We start from the raw sequence: 19,773 nt of genomic DNA, 5'->3' as shown, positions 1-19,773 counted from the left end.
TCTTGCTTGAGGGTGTCAATGATGGCCTTCTGGACAGCAGTCAGGTCGGCAGTCTTGCCCATGATTGCGGTTTTGAGTAATGAACCAGGCTGGGAGTTTTTAAAAGCCTCAGGAATCTTTCGCAGGGGTTTTGAGTTGATTCGTTGATTCAGATTAGGTTAGAAGCTTCTTTATAGTACCTTTTCATGATATGCTAATTTTTTTGAGATAGGGATTTTAGTTTTTTCTTGACTTTTTTACCAAAATCATCAATATTAAAACAATAGAAGGCTTGAACTACTTCAGTTGTGTGTAATGAATCTAAAATATATGAAAGTCTAATGTTTATCAGTACATCACATAAAATAATGAACTTTATCACAATATGCTAATTTTTTGAGAAGGACTAGTATATTCCTTAATGTTAATAAAGTCGTCTTCTATATTTTTTTCTGTATCAGTAAAAAACTACGGATGGACTGGAATACAGACTCAACCTCGCTGATTGGTGAGGAGTTGCTGGTGGAAGTTTTAGATCATGTTCCTCTTACCACACATAATTTTGTAAGTGCCAGAAGTGCCTTAAAGCTAAATCTCAAATTAGTGTCCCTGCTTAGAACTTTAATGTATACAACTTTCTCATGTTTTAGGTCCGGAAAACATATCTGAAGCTAGCGTTCTGTGACATTTGCCAGAAGTTTCTATTGAACGGTTTTCGTTGCCAAACATGTGGCTACAAGTTCCATGAACACTGCAGTACCAAAGTACCCACAATGTGTGTAGACTGGAGCAATATTCGACAACTCCTGTAAGTGTCCCCATTTGATACGGTCACTACTGCTAAAGGCTTTTTTCGCCCGAAAGCAATAATTTAAAGATTTTTCACTTGATGTCTCTTCCTTTAGTTTGTGTCCGAATCCTGGTGAGAGCGTTGCCCCGTCGCTTCCCCCGTTAACATCTCGGCGAATGAGGGAATCATTAACTCGCTTTCCGAGGTATTTCTTGATAGTCCTATTTATTGTATTCTTAATTACAGCTTAAAATTGTGTTTTTGTGGTTTTCTGAGAGTCTTTCCAGTCTTTGCGTTGCATTAACCGTTTTGTGGGCTTTCAGTTTAACATAAGTCTGCAGGAATTTGAAACTGGCATTGACAAACTGTTTTTCAAATGTGGGAGGAAACCAGAGTACCCAGAGAAAGCCCATGCAGACACAGGGAGAACATGCAAACTCTTAAAAGGAAGGGTGGTGCCCAAATTTTAACCTACGACCTCTCAACTGTGAGCTGGATGTGCTATACTTCCATGCACCATGTCACCTATACAGTATGTCTATATATTATGTGTTTTTATGTATTTAGAGATGGCAAGTCGAGATTAATTAATTGATTGATAACTAAGAGATTGAAACACTGGTTTCCATTTGTAACTTGTTAATGCGAACACACAAGTTTAACTCCTTCACTGCAAGCTAAAGTACATCTGTGGTATTAATTCAGAGTATGTGTTGTGGTAGTTGATAAAAGAAGAAAGAACCTTTATAAAAAAAAATAAATAAAAAAAAAAACACTATTTGACAGCGCTAGATTTTAACTACCAGTGAAAATAAATGAATTGGACATCCATCGCCGTCATTGGCAGCTCGAGTGAATAACAGTGACTAGAGAGCTGAGAAATGTAGGAGAATGACTAAAGCAGTGAAAAAAGGTAAATATTTCAACCCGCGTGTCAAATACAGTGAGACTGCATTAAATCGAGCGGTAAAAACATGCAGTCGCGCAAGTTTGACCAGATTGAATTTTTAACTCGTGCACGCTGAGAAAGTAGTCACATTATGTAAACAATTTGCTCGCAGCCCATAAAGTCACGATCAAATGATTAGTTTGTAGGAGGTCATAGCAGGTTCCTTTTACACATCTCTGTATTTTGCGTATTCCAATTGTTTTGGACTTGTTTTAGGTATTGATGTATCTCAGAAGATTTTTTTTTTTTTTTTTTTTAATTCAATTTTGCACACTTCATGTCCTCATATAGTTTCTTAGTAGATGCACATCAGTTTTGTTTGCACCACAGTTAGAGCTGTGTTCAATTTACAAAGAGCCTTAGTAGGAATTGAACAAAATCCTGTTTTTAATGACGTGTTCAGCTTTACAGAGGGTTTACCAGTCCAAAGGCTGATATAATGGGAGATGTGAAAAGAACTTGTTGTTTCAGTAGCACTTCAAACTCTTCAAAAGCACTGTGAGTTGCCAAATTAGTAGACTCAAGGCTGAAGGCGTTCTGTATAGACTGTGGGGTGTTTCATACAAACTGCAGTGTATTGTATTCTTCAAAACATTGTTGTTTTTGTCAACAATGATAAACCAAGCTAAACGAGCTAAAAACGTGTATTGCGTGACTGCAAATAAGCCTGTCGCGATAACAAATTTTAGTGTGCGAAAATTATTCTCATAAATTATTGCGATATGCGATATTATTGCGCCCCCCCCAATTTTTTTTTTAACCAATTTACAATAACACAGTGAGAATACAGTATATATTAATAGATCAAGTACACCCATTTAAACGCGATAAATATTTACTCTTAAATTCAAAAATAATGTTTAAGAAATCACAACTAAAAACAATAGACCATGCCTCTTAAGTAAAAAACAACAATATTGATACCGCACAGAAACACAGAATAAATAAAATGTGTTTAGAAAAAAAAAAAGAAATTGCACTTAATAACTTAAGCATTTAGGCAAATGAAAACTTTTCCCGTCATAGCTTCTGCAATGGTGTTCCATAGGGATGCAACGATAGTCATGGTTCGGTACGATTTTTGATACGGGGGACACGATTTCCGATCCGATTCAATACATTTAATGCTCTGTAAAAAAAAAAAAAAAAACAATTATATTTTTTGTTTCGTTTTTTTTTGTTGTTGTTGTTGTTTTTTTTTTTTTTTTTTTTTTTGCTAACGAGCAAAAATTAAATTGCCATCATATAAACATGCATTTTAGTGCATAATCTTTATGTGCTTACTTCTTACTGATCTGAAAAAAAATTGTATAAAAGTGCTGAGAACAATCTTAACTGTTTGTAAAGTGAGGCAGGGCACACTGTTGATTGCTACAGCTCTCTTAGCAGCTAGGTTTACTACATGAGCAAGACATCCTATTTGTGGTCCGAATCCATCTGTGTCACGTACTGAATTAACAATATTTGCAACATTATCTATAGTCACTGGTATGGATTGATTTGGCTTTCTTAACTTCCATTCAGTCATGACAGTTTAGAAATCACTGATGTAGTATATGGACTACGTGTCCCATAATCACTCTGGGCTCACGTAGCCAATGGCATGGGACGTAGCACATCTAGTTTGCCATTTCATGATATCTAGTGTGTGCGCGCATTAAAAAAGTTAGTAAGCGCCGCTGAGGTCACGTCTGCTCATTACTACACAACACCAGCATATGACAATCGACTTTCAGAAACAGAACGAGTTTGAAGCAGCCGTTCGTTGTCAAAGCGAGGTTGTTCGTAGCGGCCAAGTCGGTTACAATGTTTTGGCGGACTTAGTTGTAAATATCCGGCGTTGTGCTGAAAAAAAGCCGCCCCGCGTGAAATGTCACTCCTGACCGGAGCGCCCACATGTCAACAACACCAGCGCGCCATAGATGGTCCACAGTCACTCCGGAGGACTGACGCGGCCGGTATACGTTGAACAATAGGATATAATGGGAACGATTGGCTCCGGCGCTAGTTTTTGCCGGACATGGAACGAAGATGCACTTTGCGCAGTTGGTAACGAGGAATCCGAACTTTTAACAGCACGCCTGTGCACGCGAGGCGATAAATCGTAGCGGAAAAATTACTGCCTTCATTTTTATTTATCGCACGATAAATGGAATTATTGCATATTGTGACAGGCTTAACTGACGAGACGATGGACAATTTTCGTCTGACTAGAACGAGACGAAAATGCAACATAGTTTGTCATAGGTTCACAATGTGTGACATGGGCTTATTGTACATGTAGTTACTCAGCCTACATCCTTGCTGTGTTTGGTTATGTCACTCGTATGGAATGCACCCCCCGGCCCCACACACACGCGCTCACCGGCATCCTTCAAGCTGGGCTTTGCTCCAGGCTTGCTTGTTTTGAAACACATGGTAAGAAGATTTGCTTTAGGGGTGTGCCATCTTAGGCACCCCACGATTCGATTCGATTGCGATTCAGGGTGCTACAATTCGATTTTTGAACGAGGATCGCGACATCGACGATGATCGCGGTTATCACGATTTTCGATGCATCTTACAGTACTGATTTATAAAGTAGCCAAACAAATTTATGTCCATTATTTATTTAGAATATCCTTATGATTCAACAGGAAAGATGGAAACATGCCCATACAACAAAAAGCTGCCCTTAAGCTGCTTTTTTATTTATTTTTTACAAGAAAGTGCAAAAACATTAACCATTTTAAAGGGAGTAGCCTACTTATTTCTCTCAACAATACAGGCAAATTTACACTGGTGGAATGAATTCCACTTTTTCTGGACACAAACAAAGTGTCTTTAGAAATAAGACTTCTTTTAACCAATATACTTTGTTTTTACAGTGTTACAGGTGGAAATCACAACTGCTCCTGACACCGCCACACACACACTCATTACATTTCTTCTCTCCGTCTCTCTCCCGCAACAACAGATTTCTGTACTATTTCACATGTTTGTAGTGTCACCGCTGTACTTAATCATGGTTTTACACGTTCTGCATATGAAATACACGTTAGCGAATTAGCTAATTAGCTTAGTGTTCGGCGCTAACTATTAACATCTCAAAAACAACAGCAATAAATGCTAAACAGTAAAAGAGGGTTTGTGTACTCACCTCTTATTGACGCACACAGGTCTTAGCAACACACTCTGGACATTTTTCATTTGAAATGCCTTAAAACTACTGCTGGACAGTAGGAAAGACAAGGAGCAATGAACTATCTCTCGTCCCCTCCCGCTCTAAAAAATAACTTGCACACAGCAGTGTGACCCGGTCGCGCTTCTGTACTTGCCTGTCTCATACACAAATTTATTTTCCAGTCTTTTAAAAAGGAGTAAATCTCTCTCCCAGTAACTGGGAGCATGCATCATAACGTTGTGCGTGCGTACGTTAATGGTGTCCGGGCGGCAGACGTGTCTTGAATTCCGTTGGGCAACGAGCGGCTGTCATAAAGTTATGAGTGAAAATCATCGTTTTTGAATCTTTTTATGAATCGTAATCGAATCGTCACGTCTCGAATCGCAATGCATGTAACAATCGATTTTTTTGGAACTCCTCTAATTTGCTTACACATCTTGGCAAGAGAGAATATGCAATATTGCTTTAGTCTTTAAAGGTCTATGCTAAGTGATCATCAGAAACTAAATGTAACTCGTAGCCTTAGCATAGCATTCGTGTTGGCATTAGCATTTGCTTCAGCATGGCAAGCATCCTCTTGAGTTTACATTCCTTATAAACAATGATGTTCATTTGAAATTGTTGGAAAACTTTTTTTTAGACTAAAACATTTGAATCTATGCAGACAAAAACATCTTGAGTATTCGTTGACTAGGATTACATGAAAACTGCTTGAAATGACTGTTTTAACGAATAAGTTATTTCGTCCAAAAGACTGAGTCGAAAATTAAATTTGTCATTTGTCATGTCATTTGTCATACAAATAAATTGAGTCACTCTGCCCATCTAAATATTTTAGCTCACGTTTTTATGTACCTGAATCATGTCAAAGTGGGGACCTGATTTTCACTGCTTTTCTCCTTCACCATAATTTGCTTAAACAGTAAACTAACTTGGCATTATTTGTTAACAATCAGAATGTGAGCGCGGATTTTCCAGTCATGCATTAATTTCTCAAGAAAGTCTAACAGTCAGTAGCAAATCTAAAATGGAATATTCCGGATGTCGTACACAAAATACTGCTCTCAATGGCATTTTCCCACTCTGGAGTGGGACAGTGTCACTAATTGCCTTAAATATGAGTCCAGATACATACAATAAAATAAAAATAAAATAAAAATAAAAATCTTACTATTGCATTCTCTTCCCCTCATAGCTCTGCCCATCGATATTCAACGCCACATGCCTTCAACTACGCCACACCCTACTCACCCACAGGCGGTGGTCTGTCCCAGAGACAACGCTCCACTTCAACACCAAACGTCCATATGGTTAGCACAGCCCTGCCTGTGGATGGAAGTATGATTGAGGTAACGATAAAACGCTAGCCTCTTGATATACCTCTAGGTGCAGTCACAGACTTAAAAAAAAAAATATATATATATTTGGCGGAAAACACTCAGGTTACTTGAAGTTCCGCTCTGAGACCCCCAATTTAGCCAACTTTCAAAATTGTCCGATATGCATGCGTGATACATCATTGGAAAGCTTAGAATCTCAATTTTCACGGGGAAGAAAAATTTTGAACAGGAGGGCATATTACAAAAAATAAAATAAAATAAACAGCAAAACCCTATCTGGAGGCATAGAGCACGCGAGAGGAGAATTACAGACGCCATGACTTTAGCGAGATATTATCGCGTACTTACCTTTCGATCCAGAAACTCAATGTAGCATGTATCACCGGGTGTCAAGACAAGTGCTGCAGCTATCGATTATTTTAGTAGTCGATTAATCGATGAACTAGTTAGTTCGAATAATCGAGTAATCGGATAAGGAACATAAAAAATTAAAATACCTGCGCTGACCGTCAAACGGTGATAAACCTAAATAAATGAGGACCTATGTACAACAAAAGAACAATTGGCTAACCTATATAGCAAAAGTCCGTTAGCTTAAATGCTATAAAATGCTAACTTTTTTCCCCAATGCTCTTAAAAAATGGTTCAGACTCATATTCCCACAAAAAACGGCTAAATACACATAGAAACTAAATTACGAATGCATTAAAAAACATTAGCCCAAACAAAAACTTAGATTACGTTGGTCTTAAATTGGAGCAGTTGGATTCAGCCATGTGAAATGAGGCAGACCAGAGGGCAATGTATCCAATCTAATCAATAAACTAAATGTAAACACTTTCAGAATAAACCATTACAAGGCCACTTTGATTAAACGAATACTCGAAGCAACAAGATTTAATTCGAATATTTTTTTTCTAATCGCATACTCGAGTTAATCGATTAATCGTTGCAGCACTAGTCAAGACACAGCTGTGAATGGCCATAGCTGGATTTTTGGGGATTTTATGGGGTAAACATGGTAATATAACAAGGGTTGCGATGCAGAAATCGCAGGCATCAAGGAGTGGTCGAGATTTTCATTTTCACATATTTACCCTTTTAAATGTTTTTTTTCCCAATTTTTCTTTGTTTGGATCGATTTATTAATCTTCTAACATATTGGAGAAAACTACAATTAAGCGATTGTTATGAGGTAGATATCCGTGACTTTTTTACAGACACCATTTTTTTCATGGTGACGTCATTTGTTTAAATGTTTAAAATATGCAAGTGAATAATTTAATAATTTAATTTTAGTCGTTTTTTTTTTTTTTTTTAAAACGAAATATTAGACATCAATTAATGATTCCAAGCTGAAAAATGACTATTTTTGAATAAGAAATATAATTAATTACCTTCGTTTTATGGCTGGTTTGAAACAAAAACAGTTGCGCGACGTCTGACTGGGGTTTCCAGGGTAAAACGGACAGATTAAAAATAGTTCGGGAGCTTAATGCACCATGAATCTGCTATGGCAGCATATAGACATATAGTTCTATCAAACACAACAGTTGTTTTGGCTAATAATATTGCAGTTTATTTTAAAGAGGAGTGCAAGAGCAGAAACTGCTTTTTCAGTCTTGTCTGTGTTTTCCGCCTTATTAATCTCGGGTTTTTCAACGACTCTCTTGTGCTTGATCTTTTCGACAAATACTATGAGCACCGCTGTTTGAAAAAAAAAATGGTTGAGATTAGTCCCCAACTCTCCCTTTTGCCTTTCTTTTACACCTCCCCTTGTTCTTGCAAATATTTAATTATTCTTTTCATTCACACCTGACATTATTTCATTCCTGTTGTCTATTCCTCTTCATTTTCCTATCTTTTGTTCCGTTTCATTTTCTCTCCTGCCCTCACTGTTCTTGTCATCCCCTGCTGGGGAGTAGCTAGACTGCCTGAATACCTTCCCCACATCCTGGTGTCATAGATTCTGGCTGAAGAGGAAAGTAGGTAATGTCCACTTCTCCCAGTCTTTTGTTGAGACCTCATCCGAGAGTCCCGAAAAGGTTAGAAAGCAGAGCAGTGTGTGCAGTGTTAGTTGTGTGACTTGACTTCCTAACATGCTACCTGCTTTTACATCTGGGTTGTGAAGGTAAACCTTTTGTGATTGGATCTGTTTTTGTTGTCTGTCCAGGATGCAATGCAAGATCACGACTCTGGTAAGGTTTTTTTTTTGGCCTCGTCATTAGATTTTTCATCTTTTTGTTGTCTTTGCTTTGACGTGGGAGGCATTTAAAGACCTTGCAGGTCTAATTCACCGCAATCCTTCCTCCAGCTAGGAGCTCACCCAGCCAGAGTCCAACAGGATGGTCCCAATTGCAAGCCAAAACCCCTGCACCTGCCCACCGAGAGAGGGCTACATCCTTCAATACTCAGGAGAAGAATAAAATTGTAATTTTTTTCCTTTGCCCTTCTGAGCTTTTTTGTGTTTAGTCAATGGCTTTAAGTAACATTTGCACCTTTTTTTGATTTGTAAACACCCAGAGGCCTCGGGAAAAGCGGGATTCTAGTTACTACTGGGAGATTGAAGCCAGTGAGGTGTATCTTCAGTCCCGCATTGGTTCAGGCTCGTTTGGAACTGTATACAAAGGGAAATGGCATGGTAGGAATGATGGGGGCAGAAAGGGCTGGGCTCATTCTAGTGCTCAACAAATGATCATTTTTTCCCTTTGTTACTATATGTTGCATCATAAGCTTCACAGCAAATGCCTTTTTTTGTTTGTTTTCTAACAGGTGATGTAGCAGTAAAGATTTTAAAGGTGACCAATCCAACCCCAGAACAGTTACAGGCATTTAGAAATGAAGTAGCTGTTTTACGGTAAGAAAAATAGAGCATTATTTATTGCATTTTTAACTCTTTGGCTGCCATCGACATTAATGGGTGTCTTAAATATACATTTTACTATCACGACACTCTGAATAGGGCTGGGCGATATGGCCTTAAGCACGTCTCACGGTAAATTGAGCAGATTTACCTCGATAACGATGAATGACGATAAATTCGCCCAAGCGGACTGTTATATAAGTTGAAAATCAGAATCATTGCATGAAATACAGAGTAAGCCTTTCTCGTTGATTTATTTACCAGATTTCCATTTAATATATTTAACAATTGTACATGCAGTCTAAACATTAAGTATATAAAAAATGGTCAACAATAGGAATTCAAGTATGAACATTTATAACAGCTTGTATGGCTTGAACAATGTACATCTATCATATCAAAATCAATATGCCTGTGCAAACATGTCATTGTAACACAAATGACTTACAGCTTGAACAGTACACTTCAAAAAGACAACTTATTGTTAATGGCTGCTGTGACATAATTACTCAACATAAGTGTTTACTTCAAGGTTTCAGTTTTTTTTTTTCCCCCCAGTGCATTTTTTAATACATGCACGCACACATGAACCCCCACACAGACATACACACACACACACATTAAAGCTATATTGATCTTCTGCAAATGAAACATTTATGATTTTATGATGGCAGTAAAGACACAGAATTAAGCAAGCACATACAGATATAAGTTTGTACTTTATGCTGAATGCTTAACCATCACAAAAGCTATCAGAGAAATCACACCCAGACAGATACACAAAACAACGCGACATACTAATTGCTAAATGCAGTCCGTGCCCAATCCACTCATTAAATTCAGCCGTTTCGACAAGGTTAGCGCTAAGCCTGTCGCAATATGCAATAATTCCATTTATCGCGCGATAAATAAAAATGAAGGCAGTAATTTTTCCAATACGATTTATCGCCTCGCGTGCACGTGCGTGCGTGCGGCAGACGTGCTGATAAAAGTTCGGATTCCTCGTTAACAACTGCGCAAAATGCATCTTCGTTCCAGGTCCGGCAAAAACTAGCGCCGGAGCCAATCGTTCCCATTATATCCTATTGTTCAACGTATACCAGCCGCGTCAGTGCTCCGGAGTGACTGTGGACCATCTATGGCGCGCGGGTGTTGTTGACATGTGGGCGCTCCCGTCAGGAGTGACATTTCACGCGGGGCGGCTATTTTTCGGCACAACGCCGGATATTTACAACGAAGTCCACCAAAACATTGTTACTGACTTGGCTGCTACAAACAACCTCGCTTTGACAACGAACAACCTCGCTTTGTCAACGAACAGCTGCTTCAAACTCGTCCTGTTTATGAAAGTCGATTGTCATATGCTGGTAGGGTTGCCACCTGTCCCTTGAAATAAGGAATGCTCCGAAATTGGGAATTAAATGTTGCGTTCCTTATTGAACTAATATGGAATATACGTAAATGGATACATTTCTATGCATTTTAGGAGTTTTGGGGATGTCCCTTTTTTCTCTGCCTGTACAGCTTTGGGCGCGAGGGGGGCGTCCCATATTTCTTATTTCTGAAAGGTGGCAACCCTATATGCTGGTGTTGTGTAGTAATGAGCAGACGTGACTTCAGCGGCGCTTGCTAACTTTTTTAATGCGCGCACACACTAGATATCATGAAATGGCAAACTAGATGTGCTAAGTCCCATGCCATTGGCTGCATGAGCCCAGAGTGATTATGGGACACGTAGTCCATATACTACATCGATGAATTCTAAACTGTCATGACTAAATGGAAGTTAAGAAGGCGAAATCAATCCATACCAGTGACTTTAGATAATGTTGCAAATATTGTTAATTCAGTACGTGACACAGATGAATTCGGACCACAAATAGGATGTCTTGCTCATGTAGTAAACCTAGCTGCTAAGAGAGCTGTAGCAATCAACAGTGTGCCCTGCCTCACTTTACTAACAGTAAAGATTGTTCTCAGCACTTTTATACAATTTTTTTTTCACATCAATAAGACGTAAGCACATAAATATTATGCACTAAAATGCATGTTTATATGATGGCAATTTAATTTTTGCTCGTTAGCAAAAAAAAAAAAAAAAAAAAAAAATTTTTTTTTTTTTTTTTTTTACAGAGCATTAAATGTATTGAATCGGATCAAAAATCGTGTCCCCCGTATCAAAAATTGTACCGAACCATGACTTAACTGTATCGTTGCATCCCTATGGAACACCATTGCAGAAGCTATGACGGGAAAACTTTTCATTTGCCTAAATGCTTAAGTTATTAAGTGCAATTTTTTTTTTTAAACACATTTTATTTATTCTTTGTTTCTGTGCAGTATCAATATTGTTGTTTTTTTACTTAAGAGGCATGGTCTATTGTTTTTAGTTCTGATTTCTTAAAAAGTATTTTTGAATTTAAGAGTAAATATTTATCGCGTTTAAATGGGTGTACTTGATCTATTAATATATCCTGTATTCTCACTGTGTTATTGTAAATTGGATGAAAAAAAAAAAAATGGGGGGGGGGCGCGCAATAATATCGCATATCGCAATAATTTATGAGAATAATTACCGCACACTAAAATTTGTTATCGCGACAGGCCTAGTTAGCGCCGCTATTCGACCCAATCACGTTCATTTGTAGCGTTAACCGCTAGCGCTAGCCTGTGGCCTGGCTACCAGTAGAAAGCACTGAAATCACCCTCTCCGGAAATCGTGAGAAGAAGGGAGGACAGCGGGGGAAAGCCCGTCTGGATGCTGCCAAGAGTCTACTTAATGTCGGGTAAAAGTTTGGCGAACCTCCCTTAAGCCACACTCCCTTCACGTTTGCTTGTAGCATTAGCCGCTAGCGTTAGCCTACCGGGCTTCTGTTTGTTTGGCTTTTTGATTACCATGTGACTCCATACGTAAGCACACTGACTGCTTTCTTAAAGGGGAATGAAATAGTCGAACAACACAGAGTCAAAGCAGGATGAAAAGACTATATTTTCTTGTTTTATTAAATTACGGAACTTACCGACATGGTTAAAATTACGTCAGTCATCGCAAAGAATTTCGGTAACGGTAAATTTTCGGTTTACCGCCATGCTCTAACTCTGAATAATATACATGTCCTGGGACTGAGTTAAAATTAAACTGCAATTATAGTTCACTAAAGTTTGACTTAAGTGTTGCAATGTTTGAGCTTATTTTTTGCTGATTTTGCTCACAGAAAAACAAGACATGTCAACATCCTATTGTTTATGGGCTACATGACAAAGGACAACCTGGCCATTGTGGCCCAGTGGTGCGAAGGCAGCAGCCTCTACAAACACATTCATGTCGTGGAGACAAACTTCAAGATGATCCAGCTCATAGACATCTCCAGACAGACGGCACAGGGCATGGAGTAGGTCATAAAGAACGATATTTGTCTGATTCCAACTTAAAATGACTGATTTCATTAGACTTTATCCTTTTCAGCTATCTACATGCAAAGAACATCATTCATCGTGACATGAAATCCAACAGTATCCTTCGGAAAAGCTACGCCTTTGTCCCAATACGATTAACTATTGCTCAAGATGTGCATTTTCTCATGGGTTACGAATCCTTAACAGCAGGGAAGACATCTTTTTGCATGAAGGGCTCACGGTGAAAATTGGCGACTTTGGTCTCGCAACGGTAAAGGCCAGGTGGAGCGGCTCGCATCAGGTGGAGCAACCTTCTGGGTCTATTCTCTGGATGGTCAGTAAATAAGATAATTTTTACAGAAATATATGAACTTTACATTTGTTACAAGAAATGTGTTGTCTCTTGATAGGCTCCTGAAGTCATACGGATGCAGGATAACAATCCCTACAGTTTCCAATCTGATGTCTATTCCTATGGAATTGTGCTTTTCGAGCTCATGACAGGAGAGCTTCCGTACTCCCAGATAGCTAACAGAGATCAGGTAGCTATCTAGCTGCTCCGTTCTGAGGGCTTGCAATTTTCTGGCCTCTGTTTTTCTTTGACCTGACACTCATCTCCCACTCATATTAATATTTTGGAACTGATTTTAACATAAGTGAAGGTCACTTTAAGCATTTTGAATGGAAAAAATATAATGCAACACTTGTGGCGCATTACTTTACTGGTTAAAAAAAAAACGACTTTACAGAGCTCAGAACAAAAGTCAACCTTGTTTTCTCATTGTGTGTTGTTAAAGCTGTATGAATTTATTATGTCTAAATTAGTGCTGTCAAATTTTTCGCGTTAACGGGCGGTAATTAATGTTTTTAATTAATCACGTTAAAATACTTGACGCATTTAAGGCATGCGCGGAGTGACCCGCTCATGCACTGCCTCAAACAGATTACAATGACGCCGTTTTTTACACAGTGAGAGCTAAGAGGTAGAGAAACATGAGTTGACACAGGCGTTCATTGGCTTAAGCTTCGGCAACTCCTTCACAACAAACATAAGTATCATTTAGTGAAAGCACAACAAAAATAATATTCCTATCTCAGGAAAAAAAATAAAATAAAGTTCATTCCCAATCAAAATAGCTATGCAAAATACACATAAAACGTACTCAGACTTTGGTCAAACTCTGTTCAAACATTTCATTTAGCTCAACAAATACACTGGATGGCAATATTTAGTCACATTATACAAAGCATTTGCAGCCACCACTGACAGTCATGGTTGCCCAATTTCCCATCATGCATTTGGGCGGACCAATTAAGTCGCTACAGTATCATTTAGTGGAAGCACAACAAAAATAATATTCTTATCTGTCAAAAAAAATAATGTTCACAAAAAGAAAAGAGCTCAATGCAAAGAGAACTGGCATTCCCAATCAAGATAGCTATGCAAAATACACATGAAACCTACTCAGACTTTGGTCAAACTCTGTTCAAACATTTCGTTAAGCTCAACAAATACACTAGATGGCAATATTTAGTCACAATATACAAACCATTTGCAGCCACCACTGACAGTCATGGTTGCTCAACCACCCTTCATGCATTTAGGCGGACCAATTAAGTCGCTACAGTATCATTTAGTGAAAGCACAACAAAAATAATATTCCTATCTCTCAAAAAAAAAAAATGTTCACAAGAAGAAAAGCGCTCAATGCAAAGAGAACTGGCATTCCCAATCAAAATAGCTATGCAAAATACACATAAAATTTACTCAGACTTTGGTCAAACTCTATTCAAACATTTCGTTAAGCTCAACAAATACACTGGATGGCAATATTTAGTCACAATATACAAACTATCAGAGGTCTCGTACATTGTGAAGCCAGCACTGAAATGACCGTGAAGTACAATGGAAACTGGGAACTACAGCGTCAGTCGAGGGACAAAACACACTTATTGGCTTGATTTCTAAGTAATTTAAAACTTGCCATTGACACCATCCATCCATCCATCCATCCATTATCTTCCGCTTATTCCGGGGTCTGGTCGCGGGGGCAGCAGCTTCAGCAGGGAAGCCCAAACTTCCCTCTCCCCAGCCACTTCAGCCAGCTCCTCGGGCGGGATTCCAAGACGTTCCCAGGCCAGCCGAGCGACAGTCTCTCCAGCGTGTCCTGGGTCGACCCCGGGGCCTCCCGCCGGTGGGACATGCCTGGAACACCTCTCCAGGGAGAGGCGTCCAGGAGGCATCCGAACCAGATGCCCGAGCCACCTCAACTGGCTCCTCTCAACGCGGAGGAGTAGCGGCTCGACACCAAGCCCCTCCCCGATGACCGAGCTTCTCACCCGATCTCTAAGGGAGAGCCCAGACACCCTGCGGAGGAAACTCATTTCGGCCGCTTGTATCCGGGATCTTGTTCTTTCGGTCACGACCCACAGCTCGTGACCATAGGTGTGGGTAGGAACGTAGATCGACCGGTAAATCGAGAGCTTCGCCTTTTGGCTCAGCTCCTTCTTCACCACAACGGACCGGTGCAGAGTCCGCATCACTGCAGACACTGCACCGATCCGCCTGTCAATCTCCCGCTCCCTCCTACCCTCACTCGTGAACAAGACCCCAAGATACTTGAACTCCTCCACTTGGGGCAGGATCTCATCCCCGACCCGGAGAGGGCATGCCACCCTTTTCCGGCTGAGGACCATGGTCTCGGATTCGGAGGTGCTGATCTTCATCCCAACCGCTTCACACTCGGCTGCAAACCGCCCCAGTGAGAGTTGGAGGTCACGGCTTGATGAAGCCAACAGCACCACATCATCTGCAAAAAGCAGAGAAGAGATGCTGAGGCCACCAAACCGGACCCCCTCAACGCTTCGGCTGCGCCTAGAAATTCTGTCCATAAAAATTTTGAACAGAATCGGTGACAAAGGGCAGCCTTGGCGGAGTCCAATCCTCACTGGGAACGAATTCGACTTACTGCCGGCAATGCGGACCAGACTCTGACACCAGTCGTACAGGGACCGAACAGCCCTTACCAAGGGGCTCGGTACCCCGTACTCCCGCAGCATCCTCCACAGGACTCCCCGAGGCACACGGTCGAACGCCTTCTCCAAATCCACAAAACACATGTAGACTGGTTGAGCGAACTCCCATGCACCCTCGAGGATCCTGCCGAGGGTGTAGAGCTGGTCCACTGTTCCACGGCCGGGACAAATACCACACTGCTCCTCCTGAATCCGAGATTCGACTTCCCGACGGACCCTCCTCTCCAGCACCCCTGAATAGACTTTACCGGGGAGGCTGAGGAGTGTGATCCCTCTATAATTGGAACACACCCTCCGGTCCCCCTTTTTAAAAAGGGGGACCACCACCCCGGTCTGCCAATCCAGAGGCACTGTCCCCGATGTCCACGCGATGTTGTAGAGGCGTGTCAGCCATGACAGCCCTACAACATCCAGAGCCTTTAGGAACTCCGGGCGGATCTCATCTACCCCCGGGGCCTTGCCACCGAGGAGCTTACCAACCACCTCAGTGACTTCAACCCCAGAGATTGAAGAGCCAGCCTCAGAGTCCCCAGACTCTGCTTCCTCAAAGGAAGGCGTGTCGGTGGAATTGAGGAGGGCTTCGAAGTATTCTCCCCACCGACTCACGACGTCCCGAGTCGAGGTCAGCAGTACACCATCTTCACTATACACAGTGTTAATGGTGCACTGCTTTCCTCTCCTCAGACGCCGGATGGTGGACCAGAATTTCCTCGAAGCCGTCCGGAAGTCGTTTTCCATGGCCTCACCGAACTCCTCCCATGTCTGAGTTTTTGCCTCGGCGACCGCCGAAGCCGCAGTCCGCTTGGCCAGCCGGTACCTGTCAGCTGCCTCCGGAGTCCCACAGGCCAAAAAGGCCCGATAGGCCTCCTTCTTCAGCTTGACGGCATCCCTTACCCCAGGTGTCCACCAGCGGGTTCGGGGATTGCCGCCACGACAGGCACCAACCACCTTACGGCCACAGCTCCGATCGGCCGCCTCAACAATGGAGGTGCGGAACATGGTCCACTCGGACTCAATGTCCCCCACCTCCCCCGGGACAAGGGAGAAGTTCTGCCGGAGGTGGGTGTTGAAGCCCTTTCTGACAGGGGATTCTGCCAGATGTTCCCAGCAGACCCTCACAATACGTTTGGGCCTGCCAGGTCTGACCATCATCTTCCCCCACCATCGGAGCCAACACACCACCAGGTGGTGATCAGTTGACAGCTCCGCCCCTCTCTTCACCCGAGTGTCCAAAACATGCGGCCGCAAGTCCGATGACACGATCACAAAGTCGATCATCGAACTGCGGCCTAGGGTGTCCTGGTGCCAAGTGCACATATGGACACCCTTATGTTTGAACATGGTGTTCGTTATGGACAATCCGTGACGAGCACAGAAGTCCAATAACAGAACACCGCTCGGGTTCTGATCGGGGGGGCCGTTCCTCCCAATCACGCCCCTCCAGGTCTCACTGTCATTGCCCACGTGAGCGTTGAAGTCCCCCAGCAGAACGAGGGAGTCCCCAGAGGGGGCACTCTCCAGCACACCCTCCAAGGACTCCAAAAAGGGTGGGTACTCTGAACTGCCATTTGGTGCATAAGCACAAACAACAGTCAGGACCCGTCCCCCCCACCCGAAGGCGGAGGGAGGCTACCCTCTCGTCTACTGGGGTAAACCCCAGCGTACAGGCACCAAGCCGGGGGGCAATAAGTATGCCCACACCTGCTCGGCGCCTCTCACCGTGGGCAACTCCAGAGTGGAAGAGGGTCCAACCCCTCTCGAGAGGACTGGTATCAGAACCCAAACTGTGTGTGGAGGAGAGTCCAACTATATCTAGTTGGAACTTCTCTGCCTCACACACCAGCTCGGGCTCCTTCCCCGCCAGAGAGGTGACATTCCATGTCCCAAGACTTAGCTTCTGTAGCCGGGGGTCGGACCGCCAAGGCCCCCGCCTTTGGCTGCCACCCAAATTGCTACGCACCCGACCCCTTTGGCCCTTCCCACAGGTGGTGAGCCCATGGGCCATTGACACCTTGTGTGTATTTCAATCACTACCCTACGTAGTTAAAGACACTGTGGAAGAACGGCAGGGATTTTTTCATTGAAAATTTTACAAATTGTATTCAAACGAAAACTTTAAGAGGGGTTTTAATATAAAATTACTATAACTTGTACTCACATTTATCTTTTATGAACTACAAGTCTTCCTATCTGTGGATCCCTTCAACAGAAAGAATGTTAATGTTAATGCCGTCTTGTGGATTTATTGTTATAATAAACAAATACAGTACTTATGTACAGTGTATTGAATGTATATATCAGTCTTGTGTCTTATCTATCCATTCCAACAATAATTTACAGAAAAATATGGCATATTTTAAAGATGGTTTGAATTGCAATTAATTACGATTAATTGATTTTTAAGCTTTGATTAACTTGAATAAAAATTTTAACCGTTTGACAGCCCTCGTCCAAATATGTTTGACACGGTATTTGAGTAGTTTAACGAATCTGTGGTCCTCCCCTGACTGGGTCCAGGTGTGCTGAGGAGGGAAGATGATTAAAAAAAAAAAAAAAAAACTCTGGCATGCTGTCTGAAAGCGACTGTGTTTGTGTATTTGCACCCTCTAGCCCTTGACCTAACTTTAGAATCAGTAATACAACTCCAGACGCGTATGGTTTCACGTCCCTTCTCAGGTCACACAACTTGACCTGAATCGTGTCTGGCTCCTTTCAAAATGTATAGATTTATACGCCCTCATTAAGTAAGAGCACATGCGCACTCATGCACGTTTGATGCCCAAACCTGCGATTCATAAATATTTTGATACTTATGTGTGTTTTTTTCAAATAAATTTAGGATCCTAAATACCGTATTTTTCAGACTATAAGTCGTTTTTTCTCATAGTTTGGCTGGGGGTGCGACTTTGACTCTGGAGCGACTTATGTGTGAAATTATTAACACATTATGATATCATTTCACATGTTATTTTGGTGTTTTGGAGTGACACTGATGGTTTGGTAAACTTACTAGCATGTTTTTCATGCTATAGTTATCTGAAAAACTCTTAATAGCTATGCTACATTAACATACCGGGCACATTCGCATTTCATTGTTCATGGACCATGTAACATTATCATACAGTACACTTATTCAGCATGTTTTCTCTATTGTATTTTTATTTTAAATTGCCTTTCAAGATGACATATCTGTTCTATGTGTTGGATTTTATCAACTGCCGTATTTTTCGGACTACAAGTCGCACCTGAGTATTAGTCGCACCAGCCATAAAATGCCCAACGAAGAGAAAAAAAACATATACAAGTTGCACCGGAGTATAAGTCGCATTTTTGGGGGAAATTTACTTGATAAAAGCCAACACATAGAACAGACATGTCATCTTGAAAGGCAATTTAGTATAGAAATCCAATAGAGAACAACATGCTGAATAAGTGTACAGTGTGCAGTGCATGAACAACAAAATGCGAATATACTGTCCTCACCAGGACGCTACGGCTCAGTCCTGGCTATTCAGCGGGCTAAACTCCCAAATGACGATGCTGGACGTCCGTATAATTTGCTGAATCAATTTCGTCCTCGATACCAAACAGGTTCGCATCGACGTAAATAAATGATAATTAGGTGCTTTTTCAGCAATGACATGACACAAACGGTTAGTATGCGTTCGCTAGCATTAGCGCATCGTTCAAACAACCACACAACTGGCTCTGTCCGATCGTGGGTGGAAAACACACAACAACAACAGAAAAGATGATACACTCCGTCCTCTGTAGAGATATTTTACAAGCATAAACAATGAACGTAGGTTCGCAGCAGTGTTTCTCTCTCGCTAACTCGCTCACTCAGTCAGAGCTACGTAGCTGTCGGTTCTTCTGGCGTGTGAGCGCTCTTCTTCACGTAAACAAGTGCAAGTGCGCCCCCACGTGGGCGTGAAAGCGCCACAAACTAAAAGCATGCATTTCAATATAAAAAAGTCAATAAAACAATTGAACACACATTGCCAAAGGCAGAACGCGAACGTGGCCAATGCTATTAAGTTATTCAGATTACTATAGCATAAAGGACATGCTAAAACGTTTACCAAACCTTCAGTGTCACTCCAAAACACCAAAATAACATGTGAAATGATATCATAATGTGTTAATAATTTCACACATAAGTATAAGTAGCACCCCAGCCAAACTATGAAAAAAAAAAACTGCGACTTATAGTCAGAAAAATACGGTACATTTCCCCCAAAAATGCGACTTATACTC

The 19,773-nt window shown here is 41.4% G+C and overlaps 1 protein-coding gene across 4 annotated transcripts in view; it reads left to right on the top strand.

Annotated features, from left to right (window-relative positions):
- raf1a (Raf-1 proto-oncogene, serine/threonine kinase a) overlaps positions 1-19,773 on the top strand; it is a 37,001-nt gene that overhangs the window by 12,309 nt on the left and 4,919 nt on the right. For 2 of the 4 annotated variants that reach the window (XM_057828461.1, XM_057828441.1), the window contains 13 exons: positions 441-543; positions 630-787; positions 885-974; positions 6,077-6,230; positions 8,147-8,266; positions 8,395-8,419; positions 8,536-8,651; positions 8,745-8,862; positions 8,994-9,078; positions 12,300-12,476; positions 12,551-12,597; positions 12,696-12,814; positions 12,891-13,022. In XM_057828461.1, the coding sequence (XP_057684444.1) occupies positions 441-543; positions 630-787; positions 885-974; positions 6,077-6,230; positions 8,147-8,266; positions 8,395-8,419; positions 8,536-8,651; positions 8,745-8,862; positions 8,994-9,078; positions 12,300-12,476; positions 12,551-12,597; positions 12,696-12,814; positions 12,891-13,022 (1,444 nt within the window). The remainder of the gene's footprint in view (positions 1-440; positions 544-629; positions 788-884; positions 975-6,076; positions 6,231-8,146; positions 8,267-8,394; positions 8,420-8,535; positions 8,652-8,744; positions 8,863-8,993; positions 9,079-12,299; positions 12,477-12,550; positions 12,598-12,695; positions 12,815-12,890; positions 13,023-19,773) is intronic. The other 2 variants (XM_057828468.1, XM_057828451.1) reach the window with 1 other exon arrangement.

This window comes from Corythoichthys intestinalis, chromosome 2 (genome assembly GCF_030265065.1).
Source record: "Corythoichthys intestinalis isolate RoL2023-P3 chromosome 2, ASM3026506v1, whole genome shotgun sequence".
Classification (NCBI taxonomy): domain Eukaryota; kingdom Metazoa; phylum Chordata; class Actinopteri; order Syngnathiformes; family Syngnathidae; genus Corythoichthys; species Corythoichthys intestinalis.
This window is presented reverse-complemented; position numbering and strand designations above follow the sequence as displayed.